The 17,622-nt window shown below is 54.3% G+C and overlaps 10 protein-coding genes across 10 annotated transcripts; all 10 read left to right on the top strand.

Moving 5' to 3' along the window:
- Positions 1 to 400: 400 nt before the first annotated feature.
- On the top strand, positions 401 to 1,984 carry DQ04_03201000 (putative surface protease GP63, putative,metallopeptidase; the record flags this gene model as incomplete). The annotated part of the gene is made up of 1 exon (XM_009312619.1): positions 401 to 1,984. The coding sequence occupies one exon, from the start codon at positions 401 to 403 to the stop codon at positions 1,982 to 1,984; it is 1,584 nt and encodes a 527-aa protein (XP_009310894.1).
- Positions 1,985 to 3,254: 1,270 nt separating this feature from the next.
- On the top strand, positions 3,255 to 5,351 carry DQ04_03201010 (surface protease GP63; the record flags this gene model as incomplete). Its single annotated transcript, XM_009312620.1, has 1 exon — positions 3,255 to 5,351. The coding sequence occupies one exon, from the start codon at positions 3,255 to 3,257 to the stop codon at positions 5,349 to 5,351; it is 2,097 nt and encodes a 698-aa protein (XP_009310895.1).
- A 712-nt stretch (positions 5,352 to 6,063) lies between these two features.
- Positions 6,064 to 6,759, top strand: DQ04_03201020 (putative G10 protein; the record flags this gene model as incomplete). Its single annotated transcript, XM_009312621.1, has 1 exon — positions 6,064 to 6,759. The coding sequence occupies one exon, from the start codon at positions 6,064 to 6,066 to the stop codon at positions 6,757 to 6,759; it is 696 nt and encodes a 231-aa protein (XP_009310896.1).
- An 8-nt stretch (positions 6,760 to 6,767) lies between these two features.
- DQ04_03201030 (hypothetical protein) lies at positions 6,768 to 7,088 on the top strand (the record flags this gene model as incomplete). The annotated part of the gene is made up of 1 exon (XM_009312622.1): positions 6,768 to 7,088. The coding sequence occupies one exon, from the start codon at positions 6,768 to 6,770 to the stop codon at positions 7,086 to 7,088; it is 321 nt and encodes a 106-aa protein (XP_009310897.1).
- Positions 7,089 to 7,844: 756 nt separating this feature from the next.
- Positions 7,845 to 8,222, top strand: DQ04_03201040 (putative dynein light chain; the record flags this gene model as incomplete). The annotated part of the gene is made up of 1 exon (XM_009312623.1): positions 7,845 to 8,222. One exon carries the CDS (start codon positions 7,845 to 7,847, stop codon positions 8,220 to 8,222), a length of 378 nt encoding a protein of 125 aa, XP_009310898.1.
- A 383-nt stretch (positions 8,223 to 8,605) lies between these two features.
- DQ04_03201050 (tRNA (cytosine34-C5)-methyltransferase) lies at positions 8,606 to 10,741 on the top strand (the record flags this gene model as incomplete). Its single annotated transcript, XM_009312624.1, has 1 exon — positions 8,606 to 10,741. One exon carries the CDS (start codon positions 8,606 to 8,608, stop codon positions 10,739 to 10,741), a length of 2,136 nt encoding a protein of 711 aa, XP_009310899.1.
- Positions 10,742 to 11,064: 323 nt separating this feature from the next.
- On the top strand, positions 11,065 to 12,000 carry DQ04_03201060 (putative tyrosine specific protein phosphatase; the record flags this gene model as incomplete). The annotated part of the gene is made up of 1 exon (XM_009312625.1): positions 11,065 to 12,000. One exon carries the CDS (start codon positions 11,065 to 11,067, stop codon positions 11,998 to 12,000), a length of 936 nt encoding a protein of 311 aa, XP_009310900.1.
- A 501-nt stretch (positions 12,001 to 12,501) lies between these two features.
- On the top strand, positions 12,502 to 13,947 carry DQ04_03201070 (putative formin; the record flags this gene model as incomplete). The annotated part of the gene is made up of 1 exon (XM_009312626.1): positions 12,502 to 13,947. The coding sequence occupies one exon, from the start codon at positions 12,502 to 12,504 to the stop codon at positions 13,945 to 13,947; it is 1,446 nt and encodes a 481-aa protein (XP_009310901.1).
- Positions 13,948 to 14,255: 308 nt separating this feature from the next.
- DQ04_03201080 (hypothetical protein) lies at positions 14,256 to 15,440 on the top strand (the record flags this gene model as incomplete). Its single annotated transcript, XM_009312627.1, has 1 exon — positions 14,256 to 15,440. One exon carries the CDS (start codon positions 14,256 to 14,258, stop codon positions 15,438 to 15,440), a length of 1,185 nt encoding a protein of 394 aa, XP_009310902.1.
- A 303-nt stretch (positions 15,441 to 15,743) lies between these two features.
- On the top strand, positions 15,744 to 17,201 carry DQ04_03201090 (hypothetical protein; the record flags this gene model as incomplete). The annotated part of the gene is made up of 1 exon (XM_009312628.1): positions 15,744 to 17,201. One exon carries the CDS (start codon positions 15,744 to 15,746, stop codon positions 17,199 to 17,201), a length of 1,458 nt encoding a protein of 485 aa, XP_009310903.1.
- Positions 17,202 to 17,622: the final 421 nt, after the last annotated feature.

Consider the following 17,622-nt stretch of genomic DNA (forward strand, 5'->3'; position numbering starts at 1 on the left):
TCTTCACCGGGGCGTCACAGTGGTGCGTGAGGTACCGCGGAGGGGTCAGGGTGCTCGGCATGCGTACACCGCGTCTCAGTCTGGTGCCTGGGCACCGCTTCGCATCCTCGTGTCGACATTGGACCTGGAGAATAAGTGGAAACATTGTACTCGGGAGGGCGATAAGCGCCCCGATTATGAGGGTGATACGATTCTCTGTGAGAAGAAGCATGTCCTGACCCCGGAGAAGAAAAGGGTGCTTGACCGCACTATCCCAGCGGCCGTGAAGTTGCACACGGATCGCCTTCTTGTGAAGCCGCGTTCTTCTAGGCTTCGGGTTCCAAGGTTTAAACAGGGTGAGCCGTGCCACCAATTTTATGTCCCGGTGACGCACAGCAGGCCTGGTATTGACGGGTACGACATGGTTTTGTACGCAGCTACAGGCCCGTCTTCAAACGACACTGTCGCTGCCTGGGCAATGACATGCGCGAGTTGGCCCGATGGCCGCCCAGCAATGGCCGTCATGAAGTTTGCCCCTGAACACATTCCAGCGAAGCAGCCTTTTGTGCGAATCGCCGCACATGAGATAGCGCACGCACTCGGTTTCCACGACACCATGTTTAATGGACGCACAATGTTGACCGTTGTGTCCAAGCTGCGAGGGAAAGCAACTGTCACGGTACTGACGTCTCCTTTGGCAGTTGAAAAAGCAAAGGAGCACTACAACTGCACAAGAGCCATTGGCATTGAACTGGAAGATGAGGGTGAAACGGGGACAGCAGTGATGCACTTTGAGCGGCGTAACGCAAGGGACGAGTTGATGAGCCCAATTGTAAGCACTGGCTATTACACCGCACTGACGATGGCTGTTTTTGAAGACACGGGTCACTATCGCGCTAATTGGGGGATGGAGGAGCCGATGAGTTGGGGTAGGGACGCCGGCTGTGAGTTCCTGGAGGAGAAGTGCGTCAAGGACGGTCACACGAAGTATCCTGATATGTTCTGCACCGACGAGAATCCTAAACTACTGCTCTGTACGCCTGACCGTCTCTCCTTGGGAGTTTGTAACGTGACAAAGTATCCGGCCCCCGTGGAGGCGCAGTATAGGTACTTTAACGATGAATTGAAGAGTGGCCCAGACGATTGGCTGATGGACTACTGTCCAATAATTCTGCGGCCTGGGGAGGCATACTGGTGTGCTACTGGTGATCAGAATACGGTGCCGTCCAGCCGCTTCGGCGTGGATTCAATGTGTCTGAGAGGGGAATCTTTGGTGATGGACAAGAAGCCCGCCGGCGACGTGTGTGCACAGGTGCGGTGCCACAACAACAGGACTGTGGAGGTGCGGTACGCTGGTGACGATGACTGGCACCCGTGCGCTGAGGGCAACAAGCTCAAGCCAACGAAGACGTTCACAGAAGGTTTTATCGTGTGCCCAGAGTACGATGAGGTGTGCACCATCGCCCCTGACGGCAGCAGTCGTATTACCAAAAGTAGTCGCCGAAAGGCAAGAAAAGATGAAGGCACCGGCAGTTCGAAGGCGGGAGACGGTGCCACTGACAGCGAAAAAGCCAATGTTGCCGATGGCAGTGATGTGGATGTTGCTGCGACACAAAACCAAGGTCTCATTGCCACTGTGAACGCAATGGGACTGACCGACGCTGATGGTAGTGAACAGGCATTATCGAGTGATGGAGATTCCACCGGCCATCCACCAGAGTCGACCAGTGCCAGTGCCGGTGCCGGCAATGTGCATGCGAAGCAGAACATCGATGGCAGTGTAGATGGGGGTGGCACTGGACATACCGAAGAGGAAGAAAAGAGTGGTGGTCATGCCTCGCCGCTAATCGATATGTCAGTTGGCCAGAATGTGTCCTTTGAGGACTTTGTTGTGGGAGAAATCCCTGGTGGGAGGAGGGGCACCTCGGACAGCAGTACTTCCACTGTTCTCGTGCTGCCACTTCTGCTTCTGTTTGGTATCACTTCAGCGGTAATGGTCCCCTAAGTTCCTTGCGGCGGCGTGCGGTGCCGCATCCTGCTCACGGATTTCTTTCAGCATTCACTACGGTCGCCGTGTTGTGGGTAACTGCACACATAAGCAGAGCCCACTTGTCGCTGTGTGGATGCTCCCGTCGCACTGCATACCGCTGTTATTTTCTTTTCCCTCACATTAGGTCATTTTTATAAACACAGCCCTATTTGGGCCAGTATCTTGCTACGAGACCGGCAATGCGCGCAGCGTCTCCTAATTTCCAAACACATTAATGATTAAAGTTGTGGGGCTTTGCTGAGCAACACGTTTTGGGGGTTTCCGGTTGGTGATTTAGACACACCCGCCGCTAAGTGTGTGTGATGGGGCCCGGAGGGTGTCCAAAAAAAAGATGAATTCATTGATTTCATTTTTAGTAACGGACTCATAGTTGTATTCGATATGCTGCAGTGGGGAAGGGACCCGTACTTGTGCTGCGTCCACTATGTTTTTTTGCCAGTGTTCTGTGCCTATTTTTCTTCTGCTGCTGCTGCTAGACAGATTGATGACAAGATGCCGTGCCTCTGTGCGGCGTAAACCGCAGGTGAGCCACACTTCTCGACTCCCATCCGTGCAGCAAGGCTGCTCGGCCATACACGCCGTGTGCGTCGCTGCTGCGCCGGTGGCCCTGCTGCATTTCCCTCTCCCTCTCCCCCTGTAGCCGTTCATCGGTATGATTACAAAAGCAATTCTATTTTTCCGTTGCCTGAATGTGTACGTGACGAGAATTCGATTGACTGCAAAACCAAGATCTGCAATGACCCCGAGCCCACACTGCGGCGACGCTGTATTAATCCCGCCCCATCCGGCTGCCTGGTGCCCGGGGCGATTCATGCACAGCGGAGACTTCCCACATACACACACCCATATATATATATATATATATACAAACACACATTAACCTCAGTGTCTCAGTCCCTCTTCTTTACTCGCTGACTCTGCGTTGTGCCCCCCTCATGCAACGGTGCGCTGGGTGGGGGTTGACGGAAGCAATGTCCTCTACTGGTGCTCTTCGGATAATACTGCGGTGCTGCAGTTCCTGTTATATGTGTCTTCCTCTTCCTCTACACTGTAGCAATACGCCAGTTACACTCTGGGTTGGTTTGTGCAAGATCAAGAAGCCGCACTGCACACATACGCCTCAATGCTCCACGCGCGATGCACACCACTGCTGCTGCTGCTGCTGCTTCTCTGCTGCGCCTGCGGGTGCCTCGGCCACTGGGAGCACCGGTGTGGGTCAAACAAGATGAAGAAGAGGCATCTTCACCGGGGCGTCACAGTGGTGCGTGAGGTACCGCGGAGGGGTCAGGGTGCTCGGCATGCGTACACCGCGTCTCCGTCTGGTGCCTGGGCACCGCTTCGCATCCTCGTGTCGACATTGGACCTGGAGGATGAACGTAGGTATTGTACTGCCTTAGGGCAGCATCGTCCAAGCTTCATTGGCGGTAATGCTGTGTGCTACGGAGTACATGTCCTGACTCCGGAGAAGAAAAGGGTGCTTGACCGCACTATCCCGGTGGCCGTGAAGTTGCACACGGATCGCCTTCTTGTGCTGCCTGTGGTTGAATTATTAAAAGTTCCTGCTTTATCTGCTGAAAATCCTTGTTTCCACTTTACTGTTCCCTCAACTCACCACAGTCCTGGTGTTGAGGGGTACGACACGGTGTTGTACGCAGCTGCAGGCCCGTCGCTCGGTGGCACCACTGTAGCGTGGACATCTGTATGTGCACATCTCCCTGGAGGCCGTCCGGCGCTTGGAGCCATGTATTTTGCTCCAGAGAAAATTGACGATGGCCCTGTGCTGGCGCGCGTCGCTGCACACGAGATGGCACATGCACTCGGTTTTGAAATCGATTTTTTGAAGGGGCGCAACATGGTTACTGTGCTGCCCTTGGTGCGAGGCAAGCGCAAGGTGTCCGTGGTGTCCTCTAGAAAAGTATCTGAGTGGGCGAAAGTACACTATAACTGCACAAGAGCCATTGGTATGGAGCTGGAGGATAACGGTGGTGATGGGACGGAGCTGTCGCACTGGAAGCGGCGTAACGCAAGGGACGAGTTGATGAGCCCAATTGTAAGCACTGGCTATTACACCGCACTGACGATGGCTGTTTTTGAAGACACGGGTCACTATCGCGCTAATTGGGGGATGGAGGAGCCGATGAGTTGGGGTAGGGACGCCGGCTGTGAATTCCTGGAGGAGAAGTGCGTCAAGGACGGTCACACGAAGTATCCTGATATGTTCTGCACAGCAGGTTCTCCAAAGTTTGTTTGTACTTCAGACCGTATGGCGCTGGGAACGTGTGGATTGTATAGGTTCTCGCAAGACGTTGCGTGGGAGTACCAATACTTTGCGGACCGTCGCCTTGCTGGTGGTCGTGGCGGCTTTATGGACTACTGCCCCATTATTGTGCCAAATGAAGTTTCCCTGTGTAGCGGCAAAACAAAGAGCACTGTGCGCGGGAGTCGCACCGGCCCTTCTTCTTGGTGTCTAAAAGGTGTCTCTCTGCGAGAGGGTGTGAAGACTGTTGGCGATGTGTGCGCGGAGGTGGTGTGCGACAACGGGATTGTCAAGGTGCGGTACGCTGGCAACACGCAGCTGCATGTCTGCAAGGAAGGAAGCATGCTTCAAGCAACAGGGACATTCACGGGCGGCTATATTGTCTGTCCAAAGTATGCAGAAGTGTGCACCATTGCTCCAAACGGCAGTAGTCTCATTACAATTCCACCCGCAGCAACAGAAGAGGAACGCGTTGATTTGGACGAGACAAAGCCGAAGGATAGTGTTGGTATTCGTGGTGATGGAGGTCAAGAAGGAATCGATGAGGCTGCTGTGGATGCCGAGTCGAGTGCCGCCGTTGATACCGTTTCTGAAGAGCCGAAGAAAAGCAGTGATGCCGGTAACAATGAAACGGTGGGAAGTAACAGTGATTCATCTGGTGCTGTGACGGCAATGGAGGAGAGCAGTACTGATGACGAGTCAACAGAGGGAAAGAGCGGTATTAACAGTTCGGACGCACAGAAGCCGGACGAACCTATTGACAGTGGCGCTCCGCAACCGAACGAAGGCAGTGAGGCTGCTGCCGGCACTGATGCCATTGACCCTGTGAAACCCTACGGAGACCTCACTACCAAAGACCAAGCCAAATCTCCACACAAGGATGACGTTGCTGATACCATGCGGAGAAGAGACTTTCTGGAACGTCGTAGGGAGGCTTTTCAGGGTGTTGAGTTGCATGCTCTTAATGTTGAAATGGAGGGTATCAACGATGAAAGCATTATTACTGATTTTGTGGTTCCATTTTTGCTTCTGTTCCTCACCACAGCAGCCATAGTTGCTCTCTGAGTTTCTAGCCGACAGAGAGTGCCGCTGACATGCCTATATGGAGGCGGATCTTCTAATTGCGTAGCGTCGGTTTTTTGATCGATGCGTCCACCCTGGTGTGGATAAATATAAAGTGAAACATGGCTCTATATGTGCCATTTGCGACCCCCCTTTACTCTTTCGTGTGCTTCATGTTTATTGGGTTATTTGTGACCACAGTTCTCTCCCCCTGTTAGTTGTCTTAGAGGGCAGGCGGGTAAAACTAATTTCTCTGTCTGCTTCTAGGGCTTCTGATGTGTGCTTTTTTTTTTTGCTCAATGCCTTGCTAAATAACTCCTTGTGGACGTCGCTGATAGTGCTGTAGATCTCGTTCACAAATGAGGGAGAGAGAGTGAGTGTGTGTGTAATTATATGTGTTTCCGTGATTGTTTTCAAGGTGCATTTGAAAAAAAGATAGTAATATCATTTGCTTTCGTCGGGTTTTATTCGACGCACTCCCTTGGGGGCCAGTGCGCATCGACCGCCTACAAGGATGGGTCCGGTAAGCACACCAGCTGCTCAACGCCCAAGGAAAAGTGGGTTTTGGTACCGGCTATTAAACTTTGTTTCTCTTCTCTTCACTGTGGCATTTGTTTTTTATCAGTTTGTAGGGGTGTTGTCGTAGAAGAAGGGGGGAGGGCTGTAAGCTGTATTTGTTTGCTTGCGCTGCGCAATGCCCAAAATTCGGCCAGGCATGAGGCGTCCACCACCGGGCTTTGAGGCAATCAACGACAAGCTCGACGAGTACGAAGCAGAGATGCGTCTTGCGCTCGCTGATGATCCGTCGCAGGCTCAACTCCCCGCAGCGGGGCGGAGCGCGAATAAGAGCAGAAGCGCCACCTCGGTTGCTGCTGGCAAGGAGGGAAAGGCGAGTGGCCATGAGGACTGTGAGAACGAAGGTAACTCGGAACAGACGGCAAAGCCTGTACCACCGCTCTGGCGTGTCGCCCGCATCAACCACGAGCGCACCCGCTATGTGTTCAACGCATGCTATCGTGAGAAGACGATATCAAGCGAGGTCCTGAGCTACTGCTGTGAGATGAACTTTATTGATGCCGGACTTGTGCGGCGGTGGAAGCTTCCCGGGTACGAACGGCTGTGCTGCACGGCCTGCTGTGTCCCCGGCACGGCGAGTGCGGCGGCGCGACTTGTTAGCAAGCACGCCAACCGTCACAAGACTGAGCGGCGCAGTCACGACGATGATGAGCGTGGGGGCACTTGTATCTGCCGTGTGCCAGCAGAGAGACGTCGTATAAAGCACTTAAAGGGGTGCACCGTGTGTGGGTGCACGGGCTGCAGCTCCGGCGAGAAGCGAGAGCGGGAGGAGAAGAAGAGTGAAGAGGCGCCTGTGGAAAAGCTGGCGCGCACTGAAAGTGAGCAGGAGAACTAACACATGGAATGGAGTCCCTGCACACTACGAGTTTGGCCTTCGTTGTTGGCCCTCATGCAGTTTTGTGTATTCTTTTCGCATTCCTGGTATTCTTGACTGCATCACATGAAGCCGAGACTTCTTCCTTCACCATTTCTTCTCTGATAGCCACACGGCTTGCCTGTAGTGATTTTAAAAGGAGCACACCCCATTGCTGTGCGTGGTTTCAAACGCCCTTTAAATACAGAACGCGCCAGATTCCCAGGCAGGAATACAGCAGCAGCAGCAGTGAATGCAGCGCTTCATTTCCCTCTATAATGCGAAACGTCTACGTCTCTGACACGAAGTGACGGATGAATTAAACGACAACACAAATCACTCCACTCTAACAGCACTCCCCGCCCTACACTCCTCTCACTGCACGTGCGGCACCATTGCGTTCATCTCCCCGCGGTGTGTGCCGCCGCGCCCGCGGTCTGTGGCCAGCGGCAATTCACGCTGAGGGACTCTCGGAGATGCATGCCCTCAGTTGCAGCAGCAGCAGCAGCACATGATGAAACACAAATGGATCGCTGACTCTGAGCACCACGTATGCCTGACAACACATTTCAATAATTGAATACCTGATCTATACCATGCTGCTTCCTCTCTCTCCCTCTCCCTCTCCCCCTGCAGCCGTTCATCGGTATGATTACAAAAGCAATTCTATTTTTCCGTTGCCTGAATGTGTACGTGACGAGAATTCGATTGACTGCAAAACCAAGATCTGCAATGACCCCGAGCCCACACTGCGGCGACGCTGTATTAATCCCGCCCCATCCGGCTGCCTGGTGCCCGGGGCGATTCATGCACAGCGGAGACCACCATCCACTCTTCTCTTCCCCATAACTTTTTTTGTTTTCTGTATTGTTTTTGAATGTTGAAAAATAGTTTTTTTGTGTTGTTGTTTTTTTGCCTGATTCTTCCGTGGTTCTGCTCTCGTGTCACCCTTTCAGCTAGGTAGTCGAGGAGGAGCCGGGTCTTGTCTGGCAGAATATCTTACTGTTATTCTGGGAGGTGGGCGTTAATTCTTTTAAAACTTTGTGATTATCTGCGAGGCGTAAACGATGGAGGATGATGACTACCAGGACGTCCAACAGGATGCGCGGGACGTTGTGGTGGTGGAACGGCCGAAGCGGCTGACCAAGATTGAGCGGCACGACGGCACGCAGGCCTTCGCCGACGCTGTGCTGGAGATGGCGCAGCAGATCTTGGACCAGATGCCGCCGGAATATAGCTACAAGGATGCTGCAACGAAACTTAAAAAGAAGCTGGACGAGGAGAAGAAGGGGACCTGGCATGTTATTGTAGGATCACACTTTGGTGCGAATGTAACGAATGACGCTGAAACTCTTATAAACTTCAAAATAAATGAGATGCACTTTCTCGTCTTTCGTTCTGGTCCACCCGAGCGTCCACTCGATGCCACTGAAGAGCAGAAGTAAATTGCGGTCATAGGGGGGAAAAAAGGATGGATGCATTCCGTCAGGAGTGAAAAAGGAGCTGAGAGTCTCTACCACGATGATGTAGCCTGGTGATATGTATATATTCCTTCACACACGTTGATAGAGAGCACCTGGTAGGACGAGATGCAATTTGGGAGGGATATCGTTATGGATAGTTTCACTCCATGCATACGGTATCATTGGTGGTTTTGTGACTGGTGCTGGTAGTAGTGGTGCTGATGCAGTTCCTGTATGTTCTTTGCATTGCTTCCTTTCCTTGTGGTATTGAATCCTGCCTTTTATTTTGTCTTGTATTNGGGGGGGGGGGATATAGTCCAGAGTGCTAGCTCCGTCACGTCTTCACCACTCTTTGTTGTGTTGGGATGAGCCAAAACCAACAGGAGCAACTTTCCAAAAAGAAGAAGCTCAAGTCATTTGGGAAGAATCGTCGTGAGCTCAAGTCTGGCACAACATACGATGAGAAGGGTAACTGGGTTGGCGTGCAGCATCAGGATGCGATGCGGCAGCTTCCCTGTCCTTCGCTGGACCGCTACTACCGTGACCTCCAACAACTTCGCACACATGAAGAATGGGACACCGAAATGGCGCTCTTTCGCCAACAGCTTCCAACAACAATTTGGATAAACGACACGGACCCACTCGCGGGGGATGTTCGTCGCTACTTTGAGGCGCTGGACCGCACACTCGTGGAGCCGATCCCGTGGTACCCAATCACCGGCATGGCGTGGAGGATTCTCGCTGGCAAGACGGAGTTCCGCAAGCGGCCGGAGATGCAGGCGCTGCGGCGTTTTCTCATACAGCAGACGGCATTGGGGACCGTCTCGCGACAGGAGGAAGTGTCGATGCTGCCGCCGTTCCTGCTGGACATTCAGCCGACGGACAAGTGCCTGGACATGTGCGCCTCGCCGGGCTCCAAGACGGCGCAGATGCTTGTCGCATTGGGGCGGCACAAGGCTGTGCCGGCCAACTCCGACGCCTCGCCGTTCCCGTTTGACTATGAGAGCGAGGGACTTGTAATCGCCAATGACCTTGACACAAAGCGGGCCAACATGCTGGTGCACCAGGTGAAGCGGCTTCGGCTTCTTTTCCCCTTCGCGCTCTTTACAAACCACGACGCACGATTTTTTCCCGTCGTGAATCTATCATCATCATCATCAGCACCAGCATCGTCGCCGCTGCTGCCGGGAAGCGATGGTGGAGAGCTGCGCTTCGACAAGATTCTCTGTGACGTTGTTTGCTCCGGCGACGGCACCATCCGCAAGGCGCCACATATCTTTAAGATCTGGTCGCCGAGGGAGGCCATCAACCTGCAGAAGACACAGATACAAATCGCGATGCGTGCCTGTCACCTGCTGCGGGTGGGCGGCCGCCTGGTGTACAGCACGTGCTCCATGAACCCCATTGAAAACGAGGCGGTGGTGGCGCAGATTGTGCACCGCACCCGCGGTGCAATGAAGCTTGTCGATGCACGTGCCCTACTACCGGCGCTGAGGTGCGCGCCCGGGCTCCAGCGGTGGGAAGTGACGAACCACAAGGGGGATGTCATGCAGGCGCCGTGTGGCGAGGCGCACGAGGCCCTCTTCCCACCGAACACGCCAGGAGCATACACGTCGGAAGCAGTGAATGCGTTGGACCTTCGCTTGTGCATGCGGCTGTTCCCGTCGCACTGCAACGGTGGTGCCTTCTTTATTGCGGTGCTGGACAAGGTTTCGGAGTTCCGCCTGCAGAAACGTGAGGAGAGCACACTAGCAGTGATTGATGGCGACAACAACAATGCCGCTAGCACCACAAGCGACAGGAGGGGCACAGAGGTGGAGAAGCGGAGGCGGACTGAAGGGGGAGATGAAGCCGAAGTAACAGAAAGCATCACTCCCACCAAGAAGGTTCCGCCCATTTTCCTTGCGGCACCGGCGCCTATCACGGATGCAGTGGAGGGCTTCTATAAGATAAAAGGTTTCCCGACGCAGCAGCTAGTCGTGCGCACCCCCAATGGTCAGCGCGAATTGAACCTTTCAGTCAGTTCAACGTGCTCCATTGTGTCTCGCACGGCGCGAGAGGTTCTGCAGCAGAAGTCGGATTCACTTCTCGTGGTGTCTGCAGGTCTTCGCGTGTTTGCCCATGAAAACCTTGACGGTGGGTGGCGTATTGCAAGTGAATCGGCTGTGCTATTTGCCAAGTTGATGCAACATTCGCCACGGTTGCTACGAGTTCCGGTGAGTTTTGTCGAGCAGCTCCTTAAGGGCGGTAAATTGAAGGATGTCCTCTTCACCGACATTGAGGATGAAGCTTTGCGGGCGCGTCTGGAGTCGATGGATATTGGCACGGTGTTGCTGGAGATTGTCAGTCCTGCTGCTGTCGGTGGGGTGTTCTATTCCGTCGCCCTTCGAGCACGGACACGAATGCAGCTGCTGGTCGACCACGAGGACGTTGTGGGGCTGAAGCTGCGACTGGGAATCGCCGTTGATACGCCGATGGACGAGCCTGCTGTTGCAGACTGACAGGCGGTCGGTAATGATTTGCATAAATGACGCGGTGTGGCGCAGTCAGACACTAACTTAGTTAATGGATGGAGGATGAGGGGAATGGGAGAGCCGCACGTCCGGTTGCTGCTACACCATGGGTGTGGGTGTATGTGTTGTGGGAATGGTGGGGGAGTATAGATTGTATGTTTCTGCTACATTCCCTTTTTCTTTGCCTTTTCCCTTCCGTTTTTTTTCTTTTTTGGTTTTTGATGCCCTTTCTGGCCAACGCATAGTTCTTTTTTTTTTTTGTGTCAACGCTTTCGTGTGGCGCACAGGCGAGGGACGCGCACGTCTGAGGAATGTCCGGCGGTGATGTTCTGCCGATCGTCAAGCTTCCGTTAGAGGCGCAGTATCAACACATGCGACGCGAGTTCGCGCAACTGCAACGGCAGGAGAACCCACGCAGCATCAACTTCACCACCTCGTTAAAGAACAGGCACAAGAACCGCTATCTGGACATATTGGCGAACGAGGCCACCATTTACCCACCCTCTGCCGTCGACGCGCACGGCTCGCCGCCGCCCTACATCAACGGCAATCTCATAAACCTCGGCCTCCCGCACACCTTCGTGGCCTGCCAGGCGCCGGTTGCGCAGGGTATCTCGGATTTCTTGTCCATGTTGTACGACAATAAGATCGTGCTTGTCATGATGGTGACGAAGCTGCAGGAGGGTGGCATCATCAAGGCTGACCGCTACTGGCCGGAAGAAGGGGAGCCGCCTATTGAGGTGCCGGGCGCTGCAGGGTTGGTGCTCGAAATAGACACCAAGAAGCCATACAAAGTCGATAAGGAGCTGAACATAACCCAACGGTATCTGGTGCTTCGTAGACCGAATGAGCCGCCGCACAAAATTCTACAGGTGCAGTATACCGGGTGGCCAGACCACGGGGTGCCACAGTCTGCTGCAGCGTTTGAGAAGCTTCTGTCTATTGTGAAGGAGTCCCCTACCACTGCACCAATCGTTGTTCACTGTAGTGCTGGTATAGGGCGAACAGGTACACTGATTGGTGCGTACGGCGTCTTGACGCACCTGGAGCGTGGGACTCTGAATGATACGACGGTGTATGATGTAGTAGCGGCAATGAAGCGGCAGCGGTTTGGCATGGTGCAGAGAGTGGAGCAGTATGTTGTAATATACCTTACACTTATGAGTCGTCTTGGCGCAGATGTTAAGGCGCTTGTGGTTTTTCTCAATCAACAGAGTGGAGCTTCTGCTGTAGCGCGGCCACGGTGATAAAAGATTGGGATATTCTGCGTAACTTATTATGCCTAACGCGTGCGGAGCGTTTGCTGCAGTGAAATGGTTCTTGTACACGGCTATGGAAGGGAAATCTCTGGTATCTCACACATTAACGAAAGTGGGGGGGGGGGAGGCTCCCGCACATAAATTCCCTCGTGGACGAAGAATTAAGTGAATGATGACGCATTTCTTTGTACAGCTCCCGAACATACTGAAAGAGAATGACGTGTAGGGTGAGATGAGCGCATCCATGTGCTTCTAGCCTATGTTGTCTATTTGGTAGCTGAACTGTTACCGTTGTTTTTGTTTTTTGCTCTTATTCTCTCTTCTTTTGGCACCTTCTCAAGGGCCTGTGGCGGGGCGTAGGTTTCCGGAAGTTGTGCATATCTAAAGACACATTAGTGGGAAACGGTAAAAAGACGGAAGACGTACCAGGGGAAGGGAGAAAGGATGACAGAGAGAAGAAGAGTGAGGGGAGAGGAAGTGGGAGTGGAAATGACAGATACTCTTCCTGAAGAAGCTCCCTCACACGGGTTCGTCGACCCGGCGGTTGAAGCCTCCACTCTGGCCCTACCACCAGTCAGCCGCCGCGCGCGGAAGAGGGACCGGGTGACGGCGGAGACGAAAATAGTCTCGGTGCTGCTCGCCCGCCCCGAAATGACGGCATCGTGGGGGTTTATGATGTGCAGCAACACATTCCCATTGCGTGTGGGCGAGATCACGTTGGAGTCGGCGGCGCGTCTGCAGAGGGGCGATGAAATCATAGAGATAAATGGGGTGACGCCAGATAGCTATGAAACTGCTATTCGGCAATTTCAGCGTGCACGACTTCACTTGGAGCTGCGCCTTCGCCGCACCTGTAGTGGATCCAGCCAACGAGATAGGTCACAATCTCAATGCAATGAGTCGCCAGAGCATGCTGCTTCTGTAGTGTCGGCATCCGGCTCCCTTACTCCTACGGGAAATAGAACCAGCGCGGATGACTCAGTGTCTCGGCACGAACGAATATCCCCGGCTTCAAGAGAGCCCGGGCACACACCAGAACAGCTCGTCTTGGATAAAATTCTGCGGAGTGATGAGGCGCACAATGGCGGTGACACTGGTGGTGGTAAAATGGACGCGTTGCCTGGGCCTCTTCGCTCGTCAATGGAGGTTCTTCGCCTCCCGGGGAGTGAGAACGTAACGAATGTCTGGCAGGACATCCTCGATAGAAGGCGCGCGCACGCTTCCAAAATGTGTGACGGCGACGACGACAGTCGCGCAGATGTCTGTACTCTCCTTCCAAAGCCTGCGCGACAGGTAATCTATGATCGTCACAGCTGTCCTTTCACAGCAGCGGAGGGCTTTACAGCCGAGTTTCACACTGCCGTGCAGTACGTATTGACAAAGAACGCGCTGTCGTGCGGCCGCGACGCGCCAGGCAGTGGTCCTGCGCCACCGAGTCGCGGTGGCCCACACCGCGTCGCAGCATTGCTGGCGCAGGATATAGAAGCCAAAGCGGCACGGCGCGCGGAGCAAATTCAGAAGTACCGCGCAGAGAACGGATTCGAACGGCGCAGAGATGATCTGGCGGCGATACACACTGCAATGCTGGGTGTTGTGGCGCCGCACCGCGCCGAGATGGTGGAGCAGCAGGAGGAGGAGGCGGAAAGGTACCGGCAAAAACAAAAGGCCGCTGACGAGCATCGCGCCGCGTACGTTGAGGCTACCTCGTCGAACAAAGCCGAGAGGCCGCAGTGGCGGCATCACCGCGAGCTGCGCAAGGATCGCATGGTGCTGCAGGGCCCGCAGGCGCACGATTTTCCGCACTCACCTGCAGCACCGGTGATTAAACCTACTGGGGATGGTGGTGATATGGCCACTGGCGGTGTTCTCAGTCGTTGTCTGCGTCTCCCAACACCACCACCACCACCACCACTCTCTTCGTCTATGCCAACGTAGCCTTCACAAACTACGTGAAGGGACGGCAGACTAGGCATTGCTGCAACACTTTGCTGAAGCACAGGGCGGGGGAACACCACCCTACGTACGTACTTCGTAGGAGCAATTATCTCTTTGAGACAAAAAAACTCCAAAAGCCAAACTGAGCCAAGAAGGAAAACGCCGAGACGATATGCCGAATATTCTCATGCGTATTTTTTTTTTTTGGTCTTCCACTCTATCCCTTGAATCGTGTCGGTGATTACTCTCTCGTCTTGTTTGCTTCAAACCAAACCAAAAAAAAAAGCTTCGCCCCACGCCCTGATAGCATGGAGACGGTTGTGTACGAGGACATCCCCGACACGGCTGCGCGGGTGGAGCGGTTAAAAGTAGCGATGCTCGCCTTTGCTGGTGTCCGTGCCGTTGCCCCTGCCGTTACAGCCATTCTTGTTCCCGTTGATCCAACAAAGGCAGTATCCTCTTTGTCCTCAGGCGCGTCAGTGTCCAGCCGGGTGAGGGAGGCTTCGGAGGCCAAGCTGCGCCAGGCGTGTGCTGATCGAGCTCGGCTTCGAACTTGGTTGCAGCGCGAGTTGGGGATCGCAATGGACATTTGGGTTGTGGCGGCCATTGAGCCACGTGACGCCGCTGCCTTATCCACGCTCGCCAACTGGCAACTTGACCGGCACCGTTCACCGCTGCGGCAGGCAGACGCGTTGTCGCTCTCCTTGCGTGAGGTTGCCTTGCTGTGGGGGGACCATCAGCAGCAGGCACCAATGCTAACGCGCTTCCTCCTGCCTCATCAGAGTCTCTTCCTCGATATGACGTGCTGTTTTGGTGAGGGCGGTCGCAACCTTGTGGACCCCGTTGTGTTCAGCCCACTCCGGGCAAAGCATGTGGCGAAAGGACGGACATGTGCTGTTGTCTACTACAATACCTGGCTGCCACTGACGGCTACACCACGCGGGCTCGCACGACTGCAGCAGCAGTTCCGGCAATTGGCCAGGCATGTGCTTTCGCCGTTGCAACTGCCGCTTTGCTGCGCCTACGGTGGATTGGTAGAGACTCTGCAACACAGTCGCGTTGTGGTGTCTTTTTCCATAACTGAATCAAAGGAAGAGGAAAAAGTGGAACAAGAAGGAAACGCACGCGCAACAGTTTCTGCCGCGTTACTTGCGACCCGCTCCTTGAAGGACATCTTTAGTCTCGCTGGTTTCATGCTGGGGCACCCGCAGGTCAACTACTATGGCGAGGCGAAAGCGTTCTGCGCGTCCGTACAGCGGCGGCGTCGGGCTGCCGGTTTTGTCTATACCGCGTGTCCGGTGGCGGTGGTGGCACCGAAGAAAGCAACGACATGTGGTACGGAGGCCAAGCGGTGGGTGGCGCAAGTTTCGCCAGCCGCATCAGGGCGAAAGCGGGGACGCGAGGAGACAACAACGGCGGCTGAGGCGCCTGCGCAGTGCGACGCGACCTGTGGGGCGGAGGAGCTGTCGTGGTGTGAAGATGTGGGAAACTGAACAAGACACGGAACGTATCTGGGTGGGCTAGCCCCACAACTGGGCGGTGATAAGCCGATGAGCATATATACACCTGCATTACCCCCCCCCCCCNCCCCCCCCCCCCTTCTATCTTTCCCATCCTCTGCCTTTGTGTTATATAGTGTCCTTAGATCTTTGGGAACTGTTTTTTTTTCTCCCACAGATCCATCCGTGCACACACTCACAAAGCACTATCAGACATCAGTTGATCTCCGCGGTAAGCCAGGTGAAAGAAGGAAGCAAAACACGGTGACAACAACAGAAAGCCCAGCGGCCATGAATATGGATCAAGGGCTAAAGTCATCCAAGTACAAGGCCTACGATATTGAGAGTATACCTCAGGCGGAAATTTACAATCACGGCGGTGGTAGCTGGCCAAGCGATGCAGTGAATGGTGTACCGCTGTACCCCGAGGATGCGCCTGGTAACCCACGACTGAGCCGCTTTGTGGTGCAGGGGTGCCAGGACGTCTGGGCCGCGGTGCTCTTCATCGCCGCCATTATCATGACAGTGGTATGGGGCAGCGTGAATATGGCAACATACACGCCGGTGTCGCTTCCCAACTCGGATAGCGGATCCACCCCGAAGTCCACCAATGAGATAAGCATGACAACTATTACGGTGCTGCTTACCATATTCGTTATCTCCGTCGCTGGGGCGTGTGGATCCCTTCTGCTGTTGGCCTACTTCCCACGGCAACTTATTTTCATTGCGAACGTCCTCACAGTGGTGCTAGCTTTGGTCGCTGCTGTGCTAGCTTTCATTTCTGGCGTCGTTTTTGCGGGGGTTCTTCTTCTTTTCATGTGCGTGCTGCAGGCCCTCTGGTTGTATTTTGTACGGGACCGCATTCCGTTCTCAGCAGAGCTGCTTAAGGCTGCCTCCGACGTGCTGATGCGGTACAAGGCTGTGTTTATGTTTAACTTTCTGCTGAGTGTGGTATGCCTTGTGTACATGTTCTTTTGGTCCGCCATGGCGTTGCCCCCGGTGGATCGCGTCAACCAGGATAACGGGGGTGCGGGAGATGGTCTGCTGATCACGTTGTTCATGCTGATTTTCTTCTGGGTGGCACAGGTGGTACCCAACATCATGCACGTGACAACGGCGGGTGTGACGGCCACGTGGTACTTCGCCGGTGAGGGACGTATGCCGAAGAATCCGACGGCTGCATCGTTCAAGCGCGCCACGACGACCAGCTTTGGCTCTGTATGCTTTGGCTCACTCATTGTCGCGTTCATTCGCCTGCTGCGCTGGCTGATGGAAAGCGCCCGCGAGAACCAAAATGAATTCATTCGCTGTATCACCATCTGCATCCTCTCGTGCTTGGAGAGGCTGGTGGAGTACTTCAACACATATGCCTTTGTGCACGTTGCGGTGTATGGATGCGGCTACATCGAGGCTGCGAAGCGCACGTGGCAGCTGTGCAAGCAGTGCTTCTTCGCCGCCTACTTCAATGACGCACTCATCGGCTCCACTCTAAGCGTACTCTCACTTGGCGTGTCTGCACTCATCGGTGTTGTGGTTGGGCTGGTGATGAGTAGCGTTATCTTTGGCGTGCTCGCCTTCATCGTGTCGCTGCTGGTGCACCTGCTCTTTTTCACTGCAGTGGAGAGCGCGGTGACGACGTTCTTCGTCTGCTACGCGGAGGTGCCAGCGGGGCTGCAGCACTCCGCGCCGGAGCTCTACGCCGCACTGCAGAACACCGACAGGAACGGCACGAACAACAACGCCGCGGTACCGTAGGAGGCCCCCGCACACAAACATATTGAGCGCCACGATAGTCCCGTGGGACTGAGGTGGAGAAGGTGAGAGAGAGGGAGAGTGTGTGTGTGTGTGTGCATCTGTGAGGCGGAAAGGGGGGCAAGTGATGATGGAGGGGTGGAGACTGCGAGGGAAAAGGAGGAACGAATCCCCCACAACAACAACAAATATGAAAAATAAATGCGTATCTTCGGTGTGTGACATTCCAATATGAACGGAAGTGAACGAAAACAAGAAAAGAAACACAGAGAGAAGAGAAATAAACAGGAGATAATATTATTATTATTCCGTAATGCGTGCGGGGAATATTTGCTTGAGTGCATCGCCATTAGGACGGTACATATATATATATACACATATATGCCTTTTTTTGTAGTCAGCGGAAGTGGCGTACGGGAAGCGG

This window comes from Trypanosoma grayi (genome assembly GCF_000691245.1).
Source record: "Trypanosoma grayi strain ANR4 Tgr_320_V1, whole genome shotgun sequence".
NCBI lineage: Eukaryota > Euglenozoa > Kinetoplastea > Trypanosomatida > Trypanosomatidae > Trypanosoma > Trypanosoma grayi.